Source organism: Syngnathoides biaculeatus, chromosome 4, assembly GCF_019802595.1.
Source record: "Syngnathoides biaculeatus isolate LvHL_M chromosome 4, ASM1980259v1, whole genome shotgun sequence".
Taxonomy (NCBI): Eukaryota; Metazoa; Chordata; class Actinopteri; order Syngnathiformes; family Syngnathidae; genus Syngnathoides; species Syngnathoides biaculeatus.
In genome coordinates this window covers 11929945-11953224 of record NC_084643.1, presented here as the reverse complement: position 1 = coordinate 11953224, position 23280 = coordinate 11929945, and the positions used below count along the sequence as shown (strand labels likewise).

Genomic DNA, 23280 nt, shown 5'->3' with positions numbered 1-23280 from the left:
CCCGACGATAGCCGGGATCGGCTCCGGCGCTCACGTGACCCTCGCGGGGAAAATGTGCGAGTCGCACGCACGTGACTGAACCTCGATGAGATTCGACTGAACGGAACCGCGTGACCGCGCCCGTCGTCGTCGCGCGACATCACAGGTCACGTGACTTCCCGCAGAGGAGACAGACGGACTTTTAACGGCGGACACGCCCATACCTCATCAACTATTCATCACGCGCGCAGAGTTCAACTGTACTCACAGAGCACTTTACTGTACTTAACCATCAAACACGCACACGCACCGTTAAAAGCCGAGAGACTCAAACCGCAGAAACTGACTTCATCGCCGAACGCGCACATTAAAGTTGGATCGTTGGTACAGGACACTCGTCAATCATCACACGCACTTAAAAGGCCCACACAACCGCGCCCACCCCATTGCAAATGTACACACATTACAACAAACACACTCAACAGGGATGACATCAACGACGCCATCTGGAAGCCCATCAATTATGAATGGTCCGGCGGACAAGATGGCCGCCGCAGGAAGTGCTCAGAAAGACACGGGAAGTCAGAAAGGAGCCTTTTTTATTAGCCCTCATGGTTACATCACCATCATCATCATCATCACCTTCGTCTTCCTCGTCCATCAGTCCATAGAATCTACTAGAAAAGTCCAAAGGTTACATTTGGACAAATGTCCGTTAGAAAAACCACAGAAAACAAAACAAAAGTGGCGTAGCTGGGAAGAACTAAAACGGGGCGGTTCTGGGCCCACCTCCGAAACCCCCGGGGGACATCACCTGCCCCCCCCCCCCCCAAGTCCATCCGTCTCCTGGCCTCGGAGTCGCCGCCCGTGCTAACGAGGCTATCGAGCCGCTCTATAGCCGGCGAGGCCGGGAGAGGTCAGCGTTAGCATTTAGCGTAGCAGTCTTGAGAAGAGCTTCTCCTTGTGGGTGAAAACTTAAAAATACAATTCATTTGGAAGTGACGACATGTACATTAGCTCATGAACAAACTGAACATTCATAAATTCATTTAAATAGACACCTGAACCCAACTCATCATCATCATCATCATCTTCAACAACTATGAACAAGAGCAGCCTGACAAATCGTCTCTGTGGTCCAACACGTGCGCTGCGCTACGCTAGCATGTGCCGTCCGCTATGGCTAAGTGACAACGCCGAAGGTTGCGAAAAAAAAAAAAAAAAAAAAAAAGTGTGGAAGTGAATTCATTTTAATCAACATTTGTGATTTCATGCAAACTCAAAAAATGTGACAAACTGCTCGCACTTTAGCTGCTAACATCAGATCCAGTGCTAATGTGCTAGCTTGTCTCCACGTCGCATGGCGTTCGGACCACAGAGCGCACAAGTACATGATCATATGACGCAGTAAAAACTCCCAAAAGAAAAAGTTGAAGAACTAACATCAAACCAAAAATAAACTCATCTGGACATTGTCGTTATCACTAGCACATTCATAATAGTGACCAGAGAAGGAAAATGATTGACAGTTTCGTACAAAAAGACATCCTTCAAGGTCAAACGTCTCTGTGGCCCGAACCGTGCGCAGCGCTATGCTAGCGGCATGACAGCGCATTGCCTTCACTCAGGCTAGGTGGCTAAAGCTAACCCAGAATCAAACTTGACAGACAAAAAAAAAAAAAAAAAAAGATGCGACAGATCGATAGCACGTCAGATGCCGGGCGCTAACCAAAACGTCAAGTGCTACCGTGCTAGCTTGCCACTTGCACTACATCATCGCCTGATGTTTGACCACAGAGAGGACAAAATTTAAGATTCGAACGCAGAACTGAGAGAAAAACAGGAATTGAGTGCTTTCTGACAAGCACCTTCGAAACGGTGACCGGACAAAGAAAATCATTGACAGTTTCGTACAAAAAGACGCCAGTCAAGGCAAAGCGTCACAATTCTGTCCGACGCCAACATAACATCTACATGGTAAATTAAAAACAAAAAACAACAACAAAAAAAAAGCTAAACAACCTGCGACATGCTTAAAAACAAGAACAATCGCCACCATCTTGCTCAAGACTGCTAGGCATCACGTGGTGAAAAAAAGAAGAAAAAGACAAAAGGAGGCGAAGTGAACTTTGTTCAAGTGTCCTCCCCCCCGTAAAAAAACAAAGCAGGAAGTCCAACACTTTGGAGGTTAAAACCAGAAGAAGAGCACTTCCTGTTTCCGTTAATTTTCTCTACAAAAGGAAGGGAGGCGGTGCGGCGTCCAAGGGTGGGAGGAGCCTCTTAGTGATCCTGCAGAAACAGGAAATGACATCAAACGTGTACTGGCTGCGTCAGTCAAGAGGAATCAAATGACGACATTTGGATATGGGCGAAGTGCGAGAAAATAATGTTTTTAACAAGGGTAATTTGCTCTTCCCCCCTAAAAAATACGTCTTGAAAAGCTCCTTGTCATTAAAGTGATTGAAATTACTTTTACGCTTTCGCTTTTTCAAAATACGTTTTCACGGCACTGTCTAATCAACCAATAGATTGTTAATAATGACCTGTATATGGAATCATTCTCAATCCCCTAACAAGGGCCTTTCCTACGATGGACAACACACAGTTGAATCTACGTCTGAAACGGTCCAAAGTGCGGCGGCCGGCGAATGTGCGGTCACAACTTTTTGGCGGAATGACTCCTGCGAGATACCTGGATCTGGGCGGGGTTCCACAGGTACGGCTGCTGGCGGTAATACTCGGCCAGCGCCGCCGTGTAGTCGGGCAGCGAACTCTGCTGGGACGACTGACCTGCACCCGGACGCGCAAAGTCAGAAAACACACAAAAAACCGGCAACGTGAAGAAAGAAGCACAACAAACATTGCAAGCGGAGAAAGAAAGAAAGAAAGAAAAAAAAAATCGGTACAGCTAGAAATATGAAAATTCTGAAAAGACAAAAGAAGTTACAGCAGCAGCAGCAGTCCAATGCGACAAACCGGATCAATCCGGGTTTTCAGTCTATCTCGGTTTTGCGACAGCGGGAGGAGTCGATTGGCACAAGACCGACAAGACCCGCCGTTGAGTTTGAATGATGCAATATTTCTCGGTTATTGTTTATAGACTTATCGTTTGTCAAACAATATTAGACCTGGAATGTAAAGGTGTCAAATTCAAGGCCCTCGAGGACCTTAAAAGAAAGTCATATGGCGCAACTTGCACAACTCTTGCCACAATCCATCACAATTTCATTGTCATTTGTAATAATAATCATCCTTGACAGCTCTCATCAATTCCTTTAAGTCTTTGTTACATATTACAATAGAGAGAAAAATGGTCGATGACGTCGTACTTTGTTTTTTGTAGTAGTCCTCCCACGCTTTGCTGTAGTCGCTCATCACACTTGCAGGTTGACTCTGCTGACCTACAACACGCGCAAACACACAAAGTGACAAATTGCTCAATGGCATCCAAATGAGCCACGTTACTACGGATACTACGGCACAGGGTGTGTGTGTGTGTGTGTGTGTGTGCGCGCGCGCGCGCCCCCCAAATCCACACCGTACCAGGGTCCTGCTGGGCGGCGTTCTGCCAGCTGGTCTGGTAGGTGTTCCCCCACACGCCCGTCAAGAAGGTCTGAGCGCCGCCACAGCTGCAAACAAACACACGCAGGTCACATGACCTCCGAGCGCACGCGCGCACGTTGCCGTGGGGACCTACTTCTGGTGGGCGGGGCCTTGAGTGAAGGGACTGAAGCCGAATCCGCCGTTACTCATGATGCCCGAACCCTGAAGATAGATCATCATCATCATCATCATCATCATCATCGTCGTCATTATTTTGTAAGCGGAAGAGGCCTCATGTTTCTGTCTGGGTGGGGGATTCTTTGTTTTTCAACGAAACCCGTCCCGTTGAGCTGCGTGGCCGTGCGGAAGACGGCATCGGGAATGCCTTTCGTGCTTCGACACTTTTGCTGTGCAACAGGGCAGTGGGAAATCATACCGCTGTGCTTATTCATTCATTTATTTGTATGATTCTGACAGAAAAGCCTTTGAGGGGACAGAAGCGACAGGGGCAATAGGGCTGCCAACCGCGGCAGGACAACAGTTCCTCTACAAACGAGTATTTGAGCACCGGTAACGTTACAAGTGTCAAATTGTGGATGGGGGCGGGGGCGGGGGCGGGGCCAGCGGTCAGCTCAAACAATTCTCACTTTTCTTGCCTTTCCACAATGACAATGGAGTCGTCTGGAGAAAATGCAAAAATATGAGCATCTGGCCCAAGGGTCGCACATACGGGCCGAACGGGAGGGGTCCAAGAAGCGACCGCCGAGGGACCCCTCCCTGGTCATCGCCATTTGGTGAGAGGAGCTCCCTCTGCTCGCAGGCCTACCCACGTATCAAAAGGCAAAAGGCGTACCGAGATCCGAACGGACCTTTTAGCATTTCGCACTTGGACTGCGATCAGTTCGGAAACCTGATTGAAACGTGTCAAAAGCTCCATTGAAATTCCATGAGAGGGAGATTCAAGATGGTCTGCTCTGCTAGCGTGCCGTGCAGGTCAATTTGCACAAATGGGCTTCAATTTCACCCAAATTATGAAAAGTCCTCACAGATGTCACGAGCGATGCCGTTTTACATTTTTTCCGTTTTCCGCCAGGCAACACCGAGCGCCAACGTTCAGCGTAGACAAATGACGAGAAAAGCGGGCGCCCTCGCGCGCCGTACCTACCCCGATCTTGTCGTCGATGAGCTGGCGGGCGTGCTCCATCTGTTGCGCGGACCCCCTGATGGTGAAGACGCGCGTGTTGGGGTCGGTGGAGGGCGGCGGGTTCCTCTGGAGTTCCACGTGGGCGCCCGACTGCTGGTTGATGCTCTTGATGGTTTCGCCGCCTGCGCATAAGCACAGGCTTCAGTTCCCGCTCGCCCGCAGGAAGTGGGGGGCGCTACCTTTGCCGATGACCAGGCCGCACTTGTCTGCGGGGATGGTGTAGGTGACCTCCTGCAGGGGGCTGGGGGAACCCATGGTCCAATCCCCACCGCGTCCTCTCACCCGGTTGCCCCTCAGCACTGAGCTGAAGCCGTCGCGCTCCTGCAAAGGAGATGTTCATGCTACCAGTCCCACTTTTGGACTACTAGTTCACGAAGCTTAGGCTGGATGTCAAGGATGAGCAAGAAATCTGCTCTCCAAGATCCTTGAGCTCCATCTTAAAGTCCATGTACTAGTATGCTTCGTGTCCTCATGAGTATAAGAGAATTCAGTGCACTAGTGCTACTTTTGGCTTGCTAGCACGTAATTCAACCTTGGGGAAAAAAAAAAGGTGCTGCACTAGTAACGCTACTGGCCTCAACTTGTATGCACGTGTGGTACGCCAGTAGCCAAAATTCTTGATATGCATTGTAAAGTCCATGTACTAGTACTCCAAGTCAGCAGTACGGCCTGAACCGAGGAATACTAGTAGGACCGCCAATAGAGAATAGTGAGGAAAACTACGCTTGCCATTTAGCACTTGAGCATGAAAGGACAACGTCAAACAAAGGCGCGCGTTTCACCTGTGCGGTCTGGATGAGTTCGTTGATGAGGTGCAAAGCGTGCTGACAGCGTTCCAGCTGGCCCATCACCATGGCGACCCGCTCCGGACTGATGCCGTCATCTGCCGCAAAACAGCGGGACTTAGGTTCTGGAATCCGTCAAGCGGGAATCCCCAAAGGGAGCGCCGAATACCCGTTTTGAACTGGATTCTCACGCCGGCGTCATTCTGGATCTTCTTGATCATTTCTCCGTTGCGGCCGATGACGATGCCGACCGCAAACCTCGGAACCGGAACCTGCGAGGGAGCAAACAAGCGCCGCCGTCAGGGGGCCGCCCGCAACCCAGAACCGCGGGCAGGGCGACTTTTCCCTTGCGGCCGAGCGTACGTCCAGGCTGGTTCCCCCCAGGCGGGCCGAGAAGTCGCTGCGTCCCGACCGGAAGTCGGCGTCCTTTTCCCGGATCACCTCCAGAACCAGCTCCTTCGCCGCCTGCCACGCGTCGATGGCAACGTGAGACGAGAACATTTGAGAACCAAAGTACACATTTCTGGTCCACCAATCATGCGTCAGAAGACATTGAATCATTTGAGGAAAAAAAACAAATATATATATATATATAGATATAGATATATATATATAGATATATATATATAGATATATATATATCGCTATATCTCTTACATGCTTTGCATTGCCCAGTACTGCTTTGTCAGCGGCTTCCACAGAAATATGAATTTGTGAAGCACAGAGAACAGAATGGAAAAAAAAAAAAGACGCACGACCGGGCCGGCTGCAGTGACAATTACTCGCAGTCTGCAACGTCCTTCCGACGCTTCGGTGCGTCGTGCAAATGGCCAGCTGGCTAAAGCGCGACGTGACGCGCACGTGCGCAGCGACACGTCAGAAAAGGCCGGGATTGGTCGACCGACTGTCGGCCAATCGACGCACAGATCGGTCTTATATTTAGGTTTGGTTTGTTTTTTTTTGGGGGGGGTTGGGGAATCACGTGGTCATGAGCACCCCCGACTTTCCTAACCCTGACCACAGACCATTCGTCCGGGATCCTTTGCCAGAACCAATTGCACAATCGCAGTTGTGCAAGCTGGCAAAACATCGCAAAGCGCTTGACAGGAAAGAGGACACAAGTCAGGAGGCGGACCGGACCTGAACTTTGTACGGGTCTCCAGAGATGCGCAGGGGCTTGTCCGCTCCGGTGGGCATGGGACCGTCCTGTATCATCATCATCTTCACGCCCGCACGCTCCTGACGGGCAAAAGGCCAACGACGCGTCAACAACCCGGCAGAACGGCCGCCCGATCGCTCAGAAGCTTCGGCGACAAGCCACACCTGCAGCTGTTTGATGGTCTCGCCTCCTCGGCCAATCACCAGCCCCACCTTGCTGGCCGGGATCAGCATCTCCTGCACCAGGGCCCCGCCCTCCCCGTCCCCGTGGAAACCGGGACCGTTCCTGCAGCGGTCCACGATCTGGACGAGGAGACGCTTGGCCTGCCTACGCACACAAGTAGATGTGTCCAAAAGGCGCGCGCGCGGGCGTGTGAAGGTGACATGGTGACAGTCTGAGTTGTGGACTCACTCGATGCACTCTGGAGTTCCAGTCAGGGAACACGGTCGCTCCATCAGACCGCCGCTATCTACGCACACGCACGCACGCACGCACACAAATCAGCGACGCCGGCGCAAAAGTGAGAAAACGTTCGGCGCGGGACCCACCGGCGGCGATCTGGATCTTGCATCCAGACTCCAACTGGATCCTGGTTATCTGCTCGCCGCCTCGGCCGATGACTGCGACACAAGCGCACGAAAACATGACAACGCGCTGGAGGTGTGACGCAAAAACAGGAAGTTGACTTACTGAAGCCCACCATCCTGTCGGGGACCTTGTAGTCCTCCGTCAGCACCCTGAAACACAGATGCGTGCGCACTCAAACACACCACTCACTGGGATGCTCGCTCAAGACTTTCAAGAAACGTGTGTGTGTGTGTGTGTGTGTGCGCGGCCGTATCGTACCTTTGGTGTCCCACAGCTGACAGTGGAATGCCTACGCACGCACGCACATGCAGATTAGACATCAGCAAACAACCAAGTTTACAATTAATAGTGATCAGAAGAATGGCAATAACAAGGAGAATAATAATAACAATAAGGTTATTGATAATAAAAGAAAGGCAGCTGATGCGGGCGGGGCCAAGATGCTCCTGAAGGAGCAGCCCGATCCAGGACGAGAACTAAATTCAATCCGTGGGAAGAGCAAATCGACGATTTTGGTGGGCGACGCGCGCCGGCTCTCACCCGTGTCGTCGGGCGCTCGCTTGTAGTAGAGCGACTGCTCCACGCCGGCCGCAGAGCTGTTGATGTGCGCCAGGGCCTCGCCGCTCCCCATCTTGCCCACCATCTGAGGGGCAGGGGACGTTATTGCACGAGATGCATCGAGTCCACCGGCCTTGTCCACAAAATTGCCCAAACACGTTTTTTGACTTCAACCCGGAAGTTCATAGATGTTAGCATCTACAAGCAGTACATAGATAGAGACTCCTCAGTGTACTCAATGTATTGGATCTTCGTTTAACAGCGGAAGTGAGCACACTTGGCTTGCAGGAGGTCAGCACGTGACAGAAATGGAACCCACTGGAACCGGGACTGACATTCTGGATTCTTCAAGCTAACCCGTTTTGGATCCCGATGTTGACGCCGCCCCCAAAGAAGGAAGAGAGAAAAAAAAAAATAATAATAATAATATGCTTGTGGGTCTGAACTTGATTCAAACGATGACCTGACAGCTGAATGCAAAACTTGGGCGGAGGAGGATTTCCCCGCCTGTAGCATCTGAAGCGCTCCCTCCCGCTTCGAGCTTCAGTACGGTTGGGAATCGTTCGGCTTTCAGGAATTCCGCTTCTCAACAAAGGTGATTCTCTTGGGGCGGTGGGTCAAAAAAGTTTGCATGCTTTAAATTAGGGTTAGGCATCCTTTATTTAAACCATGCAAACTTTTTTAAGCAAGCCCCCCCCCCAAAAAAAAAAAGAATCATTCGGAACCAGAATCAAAATCCCAAGGCGTAACAAAAAACAAAAAATAAATCTTGTGATTCTGATTTCCCGACCGACCAACATTTTTACACCAACCGCGTCAGGGGCAATAGTTTTTTTGGTTTTTTTTCTCCGTCGCGACCCCGCTCGAGAACGTTAAGTCGGGTTTTGGGCAGCAGCCGCGCCGTGTGCCACTTCCTGGTGCGCGCTGCTGCACGTCGTCAGCCTCGTTTTGTCACGCAACGGAACTTCCTTTGGTTGAACCCAAAGCCATCGGAGGTCCATTTTCACCATGTAGATGTCATTCGGAATCGAGCCGGGAAAAGTTCTGTCGGCACAAACTTGGCCTCGACGCGACGGAGCTCGTATGTGAGGGAGATCTGGTGTTTGCTTTCGTCAGGCGGCCTTTTAAATCTACTTAGAAATCCAGTCCAATCTAATCTGGCCAATAGAGGTCGGATCGCCATCTTGACGCGCGAACGTCACGCTCCTATTGTTACATGTGGCGTCACATCATGTACGCGTTCGATCTGAAGAGATCAATTGGACCAGAAGTATTTCAAATCAGAAGAACCAAATGGTCTCCACGTGAACTCGCCTGCTGAAGACGCCAATCAAAATGGCCAGCAAGGCAAAAGGCATCTAGCCAGCTGTTGGGGCTGTGAGACTTGCAAGTCCCCCCTGTTGATTTTCAGTGGTGTTGAGCTCTGGAGACTGGCTAGGCCACTCGAGGACCTTGAAATTCTTCTTCTTCTGCAGAAGAAGAAGAAGAAGAAGAAGAAGAAGCCACTCCTCGGGTCATCGTCACGCTGAACCGGCCAGCCACCTTTTGTCTTCAGTGCCCTCGCTGACGGAGGGAGGCCGCCACGCAAAATCCCGCGACCGACGGCCCCGTTCGTTCTTTCCTTTACACGTCCCGCTCCCTTTGCAGGTAGGGAGGGTGCTCTTCAGACGCAACACAGCATTTTTTTCCTCCGCCAAACACAACACGTCGAGTTTTGAGCACAAACTTCTATTTGGGTTTGTTCCGATCATATGACAGTCCCCCGGTCTTCTTCTGGATCAACCAAATGGTCAAAAGAGAGGCCTGGACATGTACCGGCTTAAGCAGTGGACTCGTCTGACACTGCGCGATTTGAGTCCACAGTGGCTACGTAAGATGTTGCCGATCGTAGCGTCGGTTACTTTGGTTCCAGCTCTCGGCAGGTCATTCACTCGTGCGGTTCTGGGATTTTTGCTCACCGGGGTGACATTTTGTGTGGACCCCCAGACGTGACAGGTCTGCGAGAGCCAGAAATCTTGCTCGTTTGGAAGTCAGAATCAGCTTTCTTGGCCAAGAGTGTGAGACACACAAGGAATTTTTCCCCGGCTGTCGGTGCTGCCCTGGTACGACATTCAGAATCAACGTGAATGTGTCACAAAAGTGACCAAATAGTTATTTTAGATTAGAAATTGAAAATGATTCTTTCAAAATCAAATGTGATTTTCTGGATTAGCTTTTCCTCATTCCTATGATGAAAATTAAAGGCCTCATTTAGGTGGGAGAACTTCCACAACTGATGGCTGACGAAATACTTTCATCAACTATTTGTTAAATTATCCGTTGCAACCGATGCTATCCGTAATAACCCGTACGCCGCCCCCCCCCCCCCCGCTTGTGTTAACTGGGGACTAACACACGACAACTCGGCGAAGCACTGACGTCTGAAATGACTTCACCATGTTGGAGTGAGTCGTTTCACTCCTTAGCTCGTGGCCAGGCTAACCAACACAACAAAGGGTTAACTTTCTCCAAAGTGTCTTTGCTGAGCTGCACACGGAGAAAGGCTGCGGCGGCGGCGTATCGGACTCAGCCACCCCCCCACCAAGGGTGGACCGGTCCGACGGCGTTGCACGAGCGCGTCCAACGCTGTGGCTCGCCACCACAGTGACCATTTATCGAGTCGAGAAAAACTTACATTGTCCATTTTATTTCTCCGAAAATAAGCTGATATAGTAATTATTATGATTACTGTGCACTAAAATGACCAAGCCTACGTGTGCGTGCGCTAAGTCTGTTATTTAAGTGCGAGTTCAACAAAGGAAGTTAGAACACTTGGCTAACAGGAAGTTAGCATGTCACAGAAAGTAAACAATATTGAGTTGACTGAATTAATTTACACAACCTGTGTGGTACTCTGCGTACTCAAGACATGTTCGTGACTTTAAAAGAGGAAGTTTTCATGCGTTGCTGACCCCAAGTTAGCATGTCGCAGAAAGTAAATATTTAGTTCACCGTCTCAAGTGTTCACGAAATTGCCCGCTTGCGTGTGAGTTCGTGTCTTGCGCTGTTTGGGAGATCAACGCCGGACATTAGCACGCTCGGCTAACAGGAAGTTGGCTCGTGCAGCAAATAGTTTTATGCAGGGGTTCGCAGTGACTTCGTGTCCACAAAAAGTCCCAACCTGTGTGTGACTAAATCCATTATCGATTGTGATTTTGACACAAGAAGTTAGCACGCGCTGCTAAGAGAAAAAATGTGCACGTCACACGCAGGTAAATGAAGTAAACAAACGATCGATGGGGTCCCCGCGCCCCCGCTTGCATAACCAGGCTGTGTTTGCGTTGACATCGAAAGCCCCGCAGACGCAAAGTGCACAAAGCGCCCACTTGCGTGCTCCTTCGTGGACAAAAAACGTTGTCGTTTGGGTGTTCGCGAGTTCAACAGGCTGACGGTGTGAGTGACACGTGTGGACAAACTTGTGCGCCCCCCTCCCCCCGCAACTCGTCGTCGTGGAGTCGGAGCGGTCTTTGCCCCCTACTTCGTCATGACAGCTCGTGAAAGTACCTCCAAAGTGAGTCTCTCCCGGGTGGGGGGAGGCCAATCCTTCCCGGGGCGCTTTCGTCAGTCGTGTTAAAGTCCGCAAAAGTGCCCCAGCTAGCCTAGCATGCTAGTTAGCGTGCGAGTGCGTGTGTGTCTATGCGCGTTTGAGTTGAGTGTGTAGTCCAAGTTGCGAGTGTTCGACGCTCCGAAAAACAAGGTCCAAAAGTGTCGCGACTCGACGGGAAGGGAACCACGGGGCAGGTCTCACCTGGCGGGCCCGCTGCAAGGCGTCGGCCAGGCCGTCCGACTTGAGGCTCGCCTGGCCGCCGACCGAGGCCTGTCCTCCTCCTCCGCCGCCGCCGCCGCCGCCGCCTCCCTGCTGCACCAGCTCCGCCATCATAGCGACACTCGCTAGCCGCTAGCCTGCTAGCTGCTAGCCGTGGAGCCGCTAGCTCGGCTCGCGTTTGGGAGGAGAGATGCTCTCCGCGAGAAAGAGGGCTCACTCGCATTGGTCGAGTCAACCGGGTCCGAGAAGTGCTTGAGTGCGGGCGAAAGGTTTTCGGGAATACAAAATGTGGCAATTTCAATGTCTGATTGAAATGCCGGTGTGACCGAGTGTTTTTGACAGCCGTGGTTTAACGGCAGCTCACGGGGCGTGGGTCTTCATCCGCGTAGAGGATCTGTGGCGCGGTTTCGGCTGGCTGTCGGTGAGCTGAGCGCTTCCGGTTCCGCGTTGGGTCACGTGGTCCCGGCCCACAGGTGGCAAAAGTTTTAAAAAAACGACAGGTTTTCCCTGACAAACTACAACAATCGCGTCGTTGAAGTATTGTCATATGCTGCGGTTATAACTACTTCTATTTGGTTTTTAGTATCGTTGAAGCCGTGACGTCGACAAATAGTCACGTGGTGTCTTGGCTGGCAGAAAAGTCGGCCAATTCCTCTGAGAGTTATCGCCTTATTCACGGGTATTCTTCCCCCCGATTCAATGTTTCTATCATCGAAACGAATAATTGTCAAAGCCACTCGACCGGAGCCAATCTTCACCGATCATGTTTTTTTTTTTCCCCCCCCCCCCCCCATCGCCACTGACGTCAACTCGTTTTGTAATTGAATATTACGACAGGTATCGTCACATTCTTCCTGCATATTCAAATAATTCCGATCCCACGGGAGCAAACTTGAAAGAAATGCGGTAACGAGCCTCATCATACACTCGCTGAGATGTCAGGCGGATGTTTGCGTTGGCCAAAAGGTAGAAATACAGCCTCGGATTTGGGACAAAATTGGTCTTTCAGGCAAATCCTGGGCGGGTGCCGCTGCCGTACGGAAGCTTTGCTCGGCGTCTCCTGACATCGAATGACGTCGGCACGCTCCAAAGTCTGCACGCGGGCGTGTTCTGCTGCGGGCGGTCTGAGGAGAAGGCGACAATTTGACGTCACAGCAGTCAGTGAAACGTCATCACACACATTTGTGGACTATGACAGAAAATGGACGGATGATTGTACTGGAAAAGTAGCTTATCCTCACAAAGGTCGCAGGCGTGCCAGAGCCTACCCCGGGGATCTTCGGCCGGGGGGGGGGGGGGGGGGATACACCCTGAACTGGTCGCCGGCCGCAGGATCGCAGGGCACATAGAGATAAACGACCGCAATTTGTCAATGAGCGGATTGGAACTTGCGACCTCAAAACTGTCAGGTGGACGCGCTAACCATTTGCGTATGAGTGCAGGATATCAATTGAAGGCGTTTGCCGTCACCGGACGGACGACGGGGTTTGCGAAATGCAAAATATCACAGGAGCGTCGCTAATGGAAATGCTAAGTGGGCCCCGTCCGTCGCCCCCCACGCTTGAAATTTCTCGGCACAGTGGGACTCAAGAGGGAAATTATCCTCATGATTAGCGCGCTGACAAGGTAGGCTAACCCCCGACTTTACGGCTCATTTAACGCCGTCAGCCGACCGTCTGACGCTCAGCGGGTGCCCCCATCAAAGACGCGAGGCGGCGCAAGTCTTGCGCAAATTCTCCAGCGCCTTTTGCATCATTTGCGCGGTGGCGGTCTTTGTACTCGTCGACTTGTGTGCTAAATGGTCTTCGCTTTCCACCTTGGATGTCGCGCGCATCACCCCGTCGTTGCTTTTGATCCAAGCACACGGACGTGTTCAATATTTTTGTTTCCGAGACAACGTCGTTTGTCAAATTTCATCTCATCCGTTGGCGTTTTGACTTTGTTTCAGTCTTGCTGCGCTGCGCTGTGCTGTGCTGTGTTCGGCTAACGGTCGGTGTCCTTTGCGTCGTTTGTGTCGCCTTTTATGCGCGTGTGGTTTTTGCGTCTTTTGTGTATTTGGATGGGAGACGCGATTGCCTCTTTTATGTCAAGTCCACCTCAGAGGTGACCCTGCGGAGGTCGGAAGGGACATAAAAACTACGTGATCTTGTTTCTCGGCCCGGGCGCAACTTTGTGGATTTCCGTCCCTGGCGTCGTGCGACGGGAGGTTGGGCGGTCAGGACGTGGTTGGGAGTCGGATTCCGACACTGAAAAGGTTCTTGGTCTTGTCGTTTTTGGCTTTGCTCCGTTGGGGGTTCCAAGCGCAACAGGCGCCCCCGTTATGTCCGCTTCTTCCCGTGCGCATCAGGTCCAAGGTTTTCCAATATTTGCACCTCCCGTGCGGGTGGGGCAGTCCACCCTCGGTTAACGCCAATCATCTGGCCGATTTTTCACCTCCGCACGGTTTCACTTCCTCCGATCGCTCCTCGACAAATGGTCAGCGGGCTGCTCGTTAGCCATCGGTCACCGTCACCGTTTTCTGGGCGGCGAAGTTTGCCTTCCGCCCATATTTCGTCACGACAGCATCATTTCCGCACGTCGTCGCTGGAGCTCTGTAGCCAGATGTGTCCTCGAGCGCATCTCTGCGCGCAGGCTAACCTTGATGAAGTGCGTACTGGATCCATTGCCAGCGAGAACCGGTTGAGACAGAAACCCCGTCGTCTAAGTGGAAAGCCCCGATCCCGCAGCTTTGATACCGCCCATAGTCCGCCCTTCTGACAAGAAAAAAAAGGAGGCGTTTTCTCTCTGTATCTTGGCACTTCTGATCTGCTCTGCATAAGTGCCGGGGAATATTCTGTAAGTCAATTCTTCCAAGAATCTCTTCATCATCTCCAACCTTTATTTGGATAAGCGACTTTCTCACTACCCGAAATTAGGAGGGAAAAGAACGTCAAAGGAGGCCAAGCGGTGCACCATGCCGCTTTTTTTTTTTTTTTTTTTTGTCATTTCTCGTGTATAATACGCACCCCCGAAGTTAGCCTCCGAATTCTGGAAGAAATGTTCTACCTCATGCTGGAGGAATTTATTTGTATTTTGTTGTTTTTTTTTTTTTTCAAATCATGATTCTGGACTGAGGCACTTTCATTGAACACACAATACTTGTTTTTTTTATTGACTTGCTCTTACTTTGAAATCCATAGCCCTACTTTTATTCCGTAATAGATAAAACACACAGTTCCGCTCCCATGTTTGATTATCGGGGCAGAATTTGTAAGATGGGTACAAATCTTTCGGGAAAACATGGAGAAGGCCCAGGCAAAACACATTTTGTATCGTTTGAATGGGATTCAAAATAAAACGTCAAGCATTTCAAAAAAGAAAAAAAAAAAAAAAACATTTCACAAATTCTGCCAAGGTGTCTAAAGTAGTGAGCGCAGCTGTATGAGCACGTACGTGAGTCTTTGGATGGAAAGCGCAGGCTCCACCTTTTTCTTTAACCTCGAGGTGACGCCGGCATATTGGAATGATCATGTACCCCGTTTTCAGAAGCCCCAAACATTTATAGAATACACTTTTCGCCGACACGTCTGCATCGGATTCAGAATTGTCTTTATTTCGCCAAGTGGGTGAAAAACACACAAGGGATCCGAGGCGCTCGAGTACGACGACAGACGGACATTTGACAGTGACTCCTTTCGACGTGTTGGCAAACACCCGGCACACCCGTTCGCCGGGTCGCTCTCTCGCGGCTGTTCAGGTTGCGCCGCCGTCTCTGGTTCCTGAGGCGGTTCCGGTCCCCGGTCGCGTACGGCGTGCACCAGACCTGGGAGCGTCGTTTTCGAGGTCGAGGTGTGAGAGCAGGTCAGCGCTGCGTTTTGAGTCCAGAAAAAAAAAAAGTCAGAGCGCATTTGAGCGTCTCGTGTGTCACCCCGCGCGTTTCCGTGACAACAAAGTCTTACGCTGCGTGTCTTCAGGCAAAGGTTTGCCGTCGGCGGCGTACGAACGAACCCGGGACACCTTGGTCGTCGTGGAAACCAACCTAAAAAAAACAAACAAACAAAAACCTTGGTTTTGGTTTTTCTCGTTGCTGAAAAGCCATCAAGGTCAGGTGACTTGACGCTTGTCACATCACGTGATCTCGCGCACACAAAGGTTTCTCATGTGTTGATTGAGAAGGGGGAGGGGCCAAATCCGAGCGGGGGGGGGGGCAGACGGGAAGCGACGCCATTGTTCTTGTGCAATTCTTGGGACAAACGCATTTGCCGTCTTTGTTTGTTTGATTTCTTTCTTTCGTGGTTTGTCGGCTTCCGTCCGCCATCACGCAAGCGTTAAAAAAAAAAAAAAATCCCCAAATTTGAAAAGTGGAAAGTGAGAAAATGACCGAGCCACTTTTGAGAGGAGCTCGAGTAGAAAATTCAAGGACAACTATTGAATTTGACTTCATCTTCAAATTGCTGTGATTATTTTTGACTGATGCTGAAGTGGCCTTTTTTTTCCCATTCAGGTTATCTGAGATTGCCTTGAAAATGTTTTTTTTTTTTTTTTTTTTTTCCCTGTTACATTCAAACCAAAGGAAAACGTTCAGAGTACTTCCGCCCACCGTTTTTCTTTTCTTTTCACGTTTCCTTTTTGTGAACGCCTCAGCAAGCGAAAGGGTTAGAGGTCAAGTGCTTGAAGCCCTTATGAGATGATGATGATGATGATGAAAAGGTCAAAATGGCGGGAGAACATCTTCGTCCGCGGCGGCGCAAGGTCGCCCACGCGCGCACCTCCAATTGAACGCAATTCAATGACGACCCGTCTTTGTCCACACTGGGATTTGTCCCCCCCCCCCGCGCGCGCGTATGTCCCGATGCGCCTTTTGACGGCTGACTGTTGCCACCGCAAGAATGTCAACAATGACGCCCGACACCAGCTGCTCTTTGTCGCCCGCTAAAAGGCGGCCCATCTGTTTGGAGCGAGCCTGGCGCCGGGGGTGGGGTGGGGTGGGGGGGGGGGGGGGTCTGTTATTGTGCAGTCGTCCGTGACGACTCGCGTGTCAACTCATTAACGCGCGTGCGTCTAATGAAGCCAATTTGCAAATTTGGATTGAAATGTTCTTCCTTCTGGGCACACCGTGAAAAAGTCAAAGAAATCAATCAAGGAATCCTAATTGGAGGAGTGAAAAGATTCGATCCCAATCATCTTTTTCAAAGAGAATGTCAGGAATAATGAAGAGCTCATAAAAGTCAGAATGAGTCGAACTCCATATGTATGAATATGAATCTTTTCATGACTAACGTTATCAAACACATTCACATTCCGTGTTTACATTCTTGTTGACAAAACCTCTTCTGAGAAGAAATCAAATGTAAGGATCATTTTATAAAATACAATTCATCAATGTAAACATCAATTTAATTGATTGAAAATCGCAGGCCAAGTACAAAATATTCCTACGAAGAAAATGTCGTTCATGCATGAAAAGCATCTCGGGACGATTCTAAATGAAAAAAAGGTCCAACCAATACGAGAAGGAAACTTGTATACATGTTTACATTTCATATCAACAACATTCACAAAGTACAACACAGACTTCATGAATATTTTTGTTTTCACCATACATAAAGCATATCTTACAATATAATTATGATCAATACTGTGTCCTTTGGAACATTTAATCATACAAAAAAATATTTTGTTGCTCGGTTCCCATGGCAACACGCACCAATTCATATTCCGTGGCACACTTGACACAATTGCAGAATTGTTGAAGAATTTCAAAACAAGGAAAACAAATTCTAACATTTGTCGACTAACTTTGGCTTCCGGTGGTCTGGACCTGAACCCCCAACTGCAAAATTCGATGTTACGAAAACGTGCAAATCCTTTACTGACGGTCACTGTAAATGCACAAAACCAACCAGACCAAAAAAAAAAAAAACATTTTTTAATTTGTGGCGTTTGCCTCATTCGTCCAAATCTCAAACACGTGAACAAAAAAAAACGCACGAAGAAATTGGCATTGAAATTGGACCTGGCCCACTCGGCCGCCAAATTCTTCTTTCCCTTTGTTTTTTTTTTTTAACCTTGCTCATCAAACCAAGACAACTTTTTATTTATTTTGTTTATCTCCCCCCCCCCCACACACACACACCTGGGTCGGACTCTTGCGTGGCGCCGAATGGGATCTGGTGCGGTTGTCAGATTCTGGACTCCCAACGAAAAGTCCGAATTCCCGCGATGGTCCAATCGGACGGGTGTCCATATGTGCTCCGCGACCGGTTCGGGCTCCCGACCCTCATTGCAGCTTTCCAGAGGCTCGACTTTTATTGCTTTTGAATTCAAGTCAAAAAGTAAAGTAACTAAGTTACTTTGTCAAAGTAACGCCGGCCACACCGGGCAACTGCTGTCCCGGCGCCATTCCGAATGACGTCTTTGCGCGGCATTGGGGGCCAACGGGCGAGATGGGCGATAAACCGACCCAGGGTCCAAAAAGAATCGGAAGGCTTCCGGGACTTCGGAGCGTTCAAATCGGTGAATCTTGAACATTTCTTGAGGACAAGTCAAGCTAAAAGGCAGCCGCTCATTTGGGCCCGGATTCCACACCGGATTCGAACTTTTCGTAAAAGACCGGACCCGCTTTTGGAGTCCATTAACCGCTTTGCATGCCACGAGGAGCGCAGTTGGGAAAAAAAAAAAAAAAAAAAAAAAAAAAAAAACCAAAACAACAACATCCTAAATGGAAGGAACGCGCGAAGGAGGCAAAATGAGAAAGGAAGTGATGACACCAACCGGAAGTGTGGCTCTCCTCCTCGGTGACCGTTGCGAGCTAATTGCGGCTAATTACAGGTTCGGCCTGATCGGGCGTGCGGGGGTCCGGGGAGTGGGAGTGGGGGTGGGGGTGGGGGTGGGGTGGGAGGGCTTTTTTGGATGTTTGCGATTGGGCTCCAAATATTAGGAACACTTGTTCCAGTTGTCGGCAACATCAAAAGTGATTTTGCTGCGCTGTGCGTGCGCGCGCGCGCGCGCGTGCGTGTGCTGTGCGCGCGCTCCATTAGCATCCGCACACGTCGCCGTCGCGTCCAAGGACGTCCGGGACGTCGTCCTTGGACATAATGGATCGTCAATGGCAAAACGCGCATTCAAATGGAGAGAAAAACAGAATCCAAAAGCTCGTTAAGGGCTCATTTGTGGCGCGCTTTGACCTCGCCGCTGCTGAGCTTTTAACGTGGGGGGGGGGGGGGGGGGCGGCGGCAATATTTGAAAAACACCAGCTGGGGAAAAAAAAAAAAAACATTTAAGGGGGGGGGGGAAGAAACATTGTACATTCAGCCAATCGCATCATGAAATGTCGTCGATGCGGTGGGGGACATTTGAAAAAAAAAAAAAAACCGGCTTCAATATTCGAATTGGGCCAATTTTGGAAAGAAAAAAAAATAACTCAAACTAAACAGCCTGTCAGAAAAAAAAAAGTTGTATTTATGAAGATGATTCTGGAACGGTATCGAGTGTTTTATTTTTGAATCTTCTTCTTTTCCTATTATTTTTATTTAAGGCGAGGGGGGGGGTGCGCTTGAGACCGCACAGGACACGGAGAAAATTTTTAATTGGGACGAAAATGTTTAGTTCGAAGGAATGATTTGGTCTCGGTGACTTGTTGGTGACGTCAAGCGATAAAAGAAGATTTGCTGATTGACAATCACAATGAATACTCAAGAAACCAGCGGGGTGGGGGTCGTGGGGGGCTTTCTTAGAACCGAACGAACCGGCAGTCACAATCGCCAAGGTTACAGCGGGTCTCCTTTTTGGGACAAATCAATAAGCCATCATGTGCGCGTCGTCCTTGGGGGGTCATTTTGGGAAAGTTTTTTTCATTTGCGAGTGTGCTGCTGCTGCTGCTGCTGCTGCTGTGCGATGTTTGCCTTCCAACTCCTGACACAGTCGAGGAAATAGAAATAGAAAAAGAAGACAAGTCAGTCGGTTACAACTGCACTTTTTCCCTTTTCTATATTTCGTGGTCACGATTTTCTGTTCACATTCAAAAACCTTCGTTGAATTCAGCAATCACTTAGTAAGATGATGACGTGCTCCATTTTCAAGATGATCACGTTTTGTTTGTGAAAATAGGAGTCGAGACCGACCGCTTTTGTTGACCCCCCCCCCCACAAAAAAATCAAATCTCATTGAAAAATAACATTTTTCTCTATTTTCTCTTCTCAAACTCACCAATCGCCCCCCCCCAAGAAAACGACAAAATAATACATTGAAAAAAAAGGCGATGCACAATCATTCATGGCAATAAAACGCCAAGTCTTAAAACAAAGGTGGAAAACTATATATATATATGAAATGAAAATATTTCTCGTTTTTGCCCGAGGAAAAAAATGCCGTTTATTTACATTTGAATTAATATGATTCATTTTGAAATCACCAATGTTTACTATCAAATGAGTGCATAGAAAAAGAAGGAATGATTTATAACAAAAACAAACAAAAAAAAAGTCGGGAGACTTTGCCTGTCAGGCAGCGCCCCCTGCCGGGCTTTCTCGCTGCAACAATATCGGTCCCATATTTTAACACGAAGCTATGAGGCGACTTTGATTTATCGTCCGTCTTATTTTGGAAATGAGGCAAAAGTATGATGTGACCTGATTTCAAGATCACGTCGCCGCCTACTTCCAGCTGAGCTGACAAATCAGTGGACAACCTGCACATTTATGGCTGCCACAAGACTCTTGTGGGCAAGAGTGTAAAAAAAAAAAAGTATTGAGACCTCCTTTGAGCCTTTGTGACATTTGCTCCAATCTTTGTCGCATGAATGTACGTGCAGCAGCTGTAATGACGGAATTCTTGAAATTTTGGCACATTTATTAAAATAGAACTGAAATATCACACAGCCATCAATATTCACTCTATCATCCAGACGCTCATCCTCACGAGGTTCGCGGCACGCTCTGGGCGGTCGCGCTCACGATCACATGAGATGTGGGAGGAAAGTGCAGGTTTGAACCCCGGTTCTGACCGCTGCGAGGCATTTTGCAAAATTATTTGTGACCTAATCTTGGTGGTCGTTCAAAGCGGCCGCCTCCTCTTCCCGCCCGGGCTCCGCCTCCTCCACAAAACAGCCGACGGCGTCCACGGTGATGAGCTCCTCCTCCTGAGCCGCCTTCGCGCCCAACTGCGGAGACAACGCGGGAGCTCGTCGGTCACGTGACCCTCGCCCCCGGGGGCCGCCAAGCCCGGGGCCGACCTCCGACCTGCCGCCTGTGCTCGTCGGACTTCATGTGCTCGACGAACTTGCGCGGCGTCTTCAGGTGGCGGCCGCACGGCGCGCAGAACGGCCTCGACGCGCGCTTGCACGCCTGCGGACACGCGCACACGTGACGCGCGAGGGCGACGGCGGGTCGGGGGGCGGCGGCGGCGGCGGGAGGCTCGCCTTGTGTTGTTTGCTTTGTCGGTGGCTGACGACGTGGCCGGCAAAGGCGGTCTGACACGTGCGGCACCAGCGGCGCCGTCTGCCGGGCGGAGGCGGGCACACACAGGGCAGCGTGCGCACGTGCGCGCTGTCAGTTTGCGCGGCGCGTGCGGTCTTACCTGTCGGCGAGCGCGTGCGCGGCGGCGCCGATGGCGCGCGTGACGGCCTCGCGCTTGGCCAGGTGGGCGGGGCCGCTCATGTGCTCCTCAAATTCCTGCACAGACGCACAGCGACGGCGGCGGAGCTGCGCGAGGGCGATTTTTGGGATCGGCCACTTCGGAGGAATCTCCGAGCCGCGCCGGCCGTAGACGTCGGCGTCCGAACCTTCCGAAGCCAGCGGTGCCGCGAGTCGGCGCTTCGGGGTGACGGTCCGAGCGCGCCCCCCCCCGGTCCTTGTGACGAATGCGCACGCGTTACTAAGAGGGGAACTCTGGGCACGTCGCAGACGCTGACTGGGAAATTCCCCTTTCTCCACGGATGTAGAAAAAGTGGAAAAATTCCAAGAATTCTACGCACATGCACATTAAACCCAAGGGAGCGCTCGGACCGTCACTCCGGCAGATGGGGACGGTGGCGCAAGATCTTGGAGAACAACCCGGCAGAACCAAAGAAAATTCTCCAACCGAAAGACGCTCGCTGGTTTTGCAGAACAAAAGAAAAAGGCAAGGGTCAAAAAGGGCGACGCGGATGACGTGCGGACATTCCGACGGCTGCCAAAAGCGCACGCGTCCGATGCAAAACAATAACACACAAACCAAAAGAAGTTTTCAGCGCGGCAGAGCAATCTTTCTTTTTTTTTTTTTTTTTTTAAATGACAGCCGAGGCCACCCGCACGATCCCGACCCACAAACGACAAACAACGGACGTCTCGACGCAATCGTGTGAAATGAAAACCGGAAAACTAAAATGCGGGAGGGATAAACGGCGTCACCTCGGCACCCGCCGGCCGACAAAAAAGTGGACAGAAGAATCGCGCGCGTGACGTGGTCGTCGTGAGGGCTCAGGGAACACCGTAGGAAACCGTTCGGGTCGCCGCCTCGAAGCCGCCGACCAAGGGCGGAGCGGCGGGCGGGCTCGGAGATTCCTCGTCGGGACCGATACCGCAAAAGCTACGCAGAAGTCCCAACTGGAGGAGGAGGCGTGTCCTCACCTGCGGGGAGCGACGCGTGACCCCGCACATGTGACAGCGGAGCCCCGCCCCCTGCTCGGCCTCCGTCTCATCCTCCTGCGTGAACTCTCGACTGGCGCCGCCCTGCTGGATGGTCACCTTCAGCGAACACGCGCTCTGCAGCACACAAACACAAGACACGCGCGTGAACGCGTCGTCGGCGCAAAGCAAAGCCAAGCAACGCCCGCCGAGGACGACGACGAGTCACCTCCGAAGTTTGGCCGGCGTCGCGAAGTTGCGCTGCCGGCTGCCGCCCGGGAGGACGAGCGCCACGCGACGCAGGCGCGGCACTGTCGGGCGGCACGTCGCCGCCGGCCTCCTCCGACCTGTTTGGGCTTGACAAACTGGCCTAATAACGCCGCCATCCGGTAGTGAAATGAATGACGAGCGATCGCAGCCGGGGTGCAGAACTTCCCACCTGTTGGGCTTCTTCTGACGCTTGTCCATGCTGATAACCTTTGACCCCAACGGTGCTCCGCAGTCATCTAAAAAAAGCAACAGTTGCATTAAAAGTCATCAAAACGGGCCCGCCTTGGCGGGTCGTATCGCTCGTTGCCCAGCCGCACCACAGCCACAGCGGCCGGCCGCTTTCGAGCGTCGAATTCCGGCGCGCTCTCCGGGTTGAGCTTGAATGGACTCGAGCAGGCCCGCGAGAGGAGGAACCGAACGCAAGATGAACGAACGGTTTCGTACAGCTCCCGAATAATTATCCGTTCAGTGCGTGCGGCGGATGCGGGCTAACGCAACCGAAGGCTAAAAAGCCACCGAAGCACTTGACGGCTCCTCCGTCCCAGCTGTTTTGGAACGACGGGCGGGGCGGGCCGCGCCCTCAGCCGGCCGCCAGCCAATCGCGCGACAAAAAAATGGACAAACCGAGAAGCCGAAAGTCCGGCTGGAGGCGAAGCGAGGTGGTCCGCTCAGGGTCCGCTTCCTCGCGCCTGCTCGGATCTTCTTCCCGATGCGCGTCTGTCTGTCTGTCTGTCTGTCTGCCTGTCGCCCCCTGCAGGCGGGGAGGCCACATCGAAGACGAAACCATCTTTTGTCGAAGGAGCCAA

General features: G+C 51.1%; 2 protein-coding genes and 1 long non-coding RNA gene across 4 annotated transcripts; all 3 read right to left on the bottom strand.

The window, feature by feature from the left end:
- Positions 1-561: 561 nt before the first annotated feature.
- Positions 562-12243, bottom strand: LOC133498847 (far upstream element-binding protein 3-like). 2 transcript variants are annotated; one of them, XM_061816041.1, is made up of 18 exons: positions 11604-12243; positions 7799-7901; positions 7517-7547; positions 7361-7407; positions 7219-7290; positions 7082-7139; positions 6835-6997; positions 6652-6750; positions 5875-5976; positions 5681-5783; positions 5509-5609; positions 4906-5047; positions 4688-4848; positions 3677-3744; positions 3523-3608; positions 3309-3380; positions 2672-2769; positions 562-2268 (listed from the first exon to the last, which is right to left on the bottom strand). In XM_061816041.1, the coding sequence occupies exons 1-18, from the start codon at positions 11733-11735 to the stop codon at positions 2260-2262; spliced, it is 1647 nt and encodes a 548-aa protein (XP_061672025.1). In that variant the 5' UTR covers positions 11736-12243; the 3' UTR covers positions 562-2259. The 2 variants fall into 2 exon arrangements, with proteins under 2 accessions (XP_061672025.1, XP_061672027.1); XM_061816043.1 differs by lacking the exon at positions 11604-12243 and adding an exon at positions 10808-11072.
- Positions 12244-15172: 2929 nt separating this feature from the next.
- Positions 15173-15740, bottom strand: LOC133499423 (uncharacterized). Its single transcript, XR_009794648.1, has 2 exons — positions 15560-15740; positions 15173-15468 (listed from the first exon to the last, which is right to left on the bottom strand). It is a non-coding gene; the product is annotated as an uncharacterized LOC133499423 (long non-coding RNA).
- Positions 15741-20429: 4689 nt separating this feature from the next.
- LOC133498997 (cip1-interacting zinc finger protein-like) lies at positions 20430-23261 on the bottom strand. Its single transcript, XM_061816431.1, has 8 exons — positions 23099-23261; positions 22644-22710; positions 22434-22569; positions 22208-22342; positions 21177-21301; positions 21019-21097; positions 20840-20944; positions 20430-20760 (listed from the first exon to the last, which is right to left on the bottom strand). The coding sequence occupies exons 1-8, from the start codon at positions 23259-23261 to the stop codon at positions 20638-20640; spliced, it is 933 nt and encodes a 310-aa protein (XP_061672415.1). The 3' UTR covers positions 20430-20637.
- Positions 23262-23280: the final 19 nt, after the last annotated feature.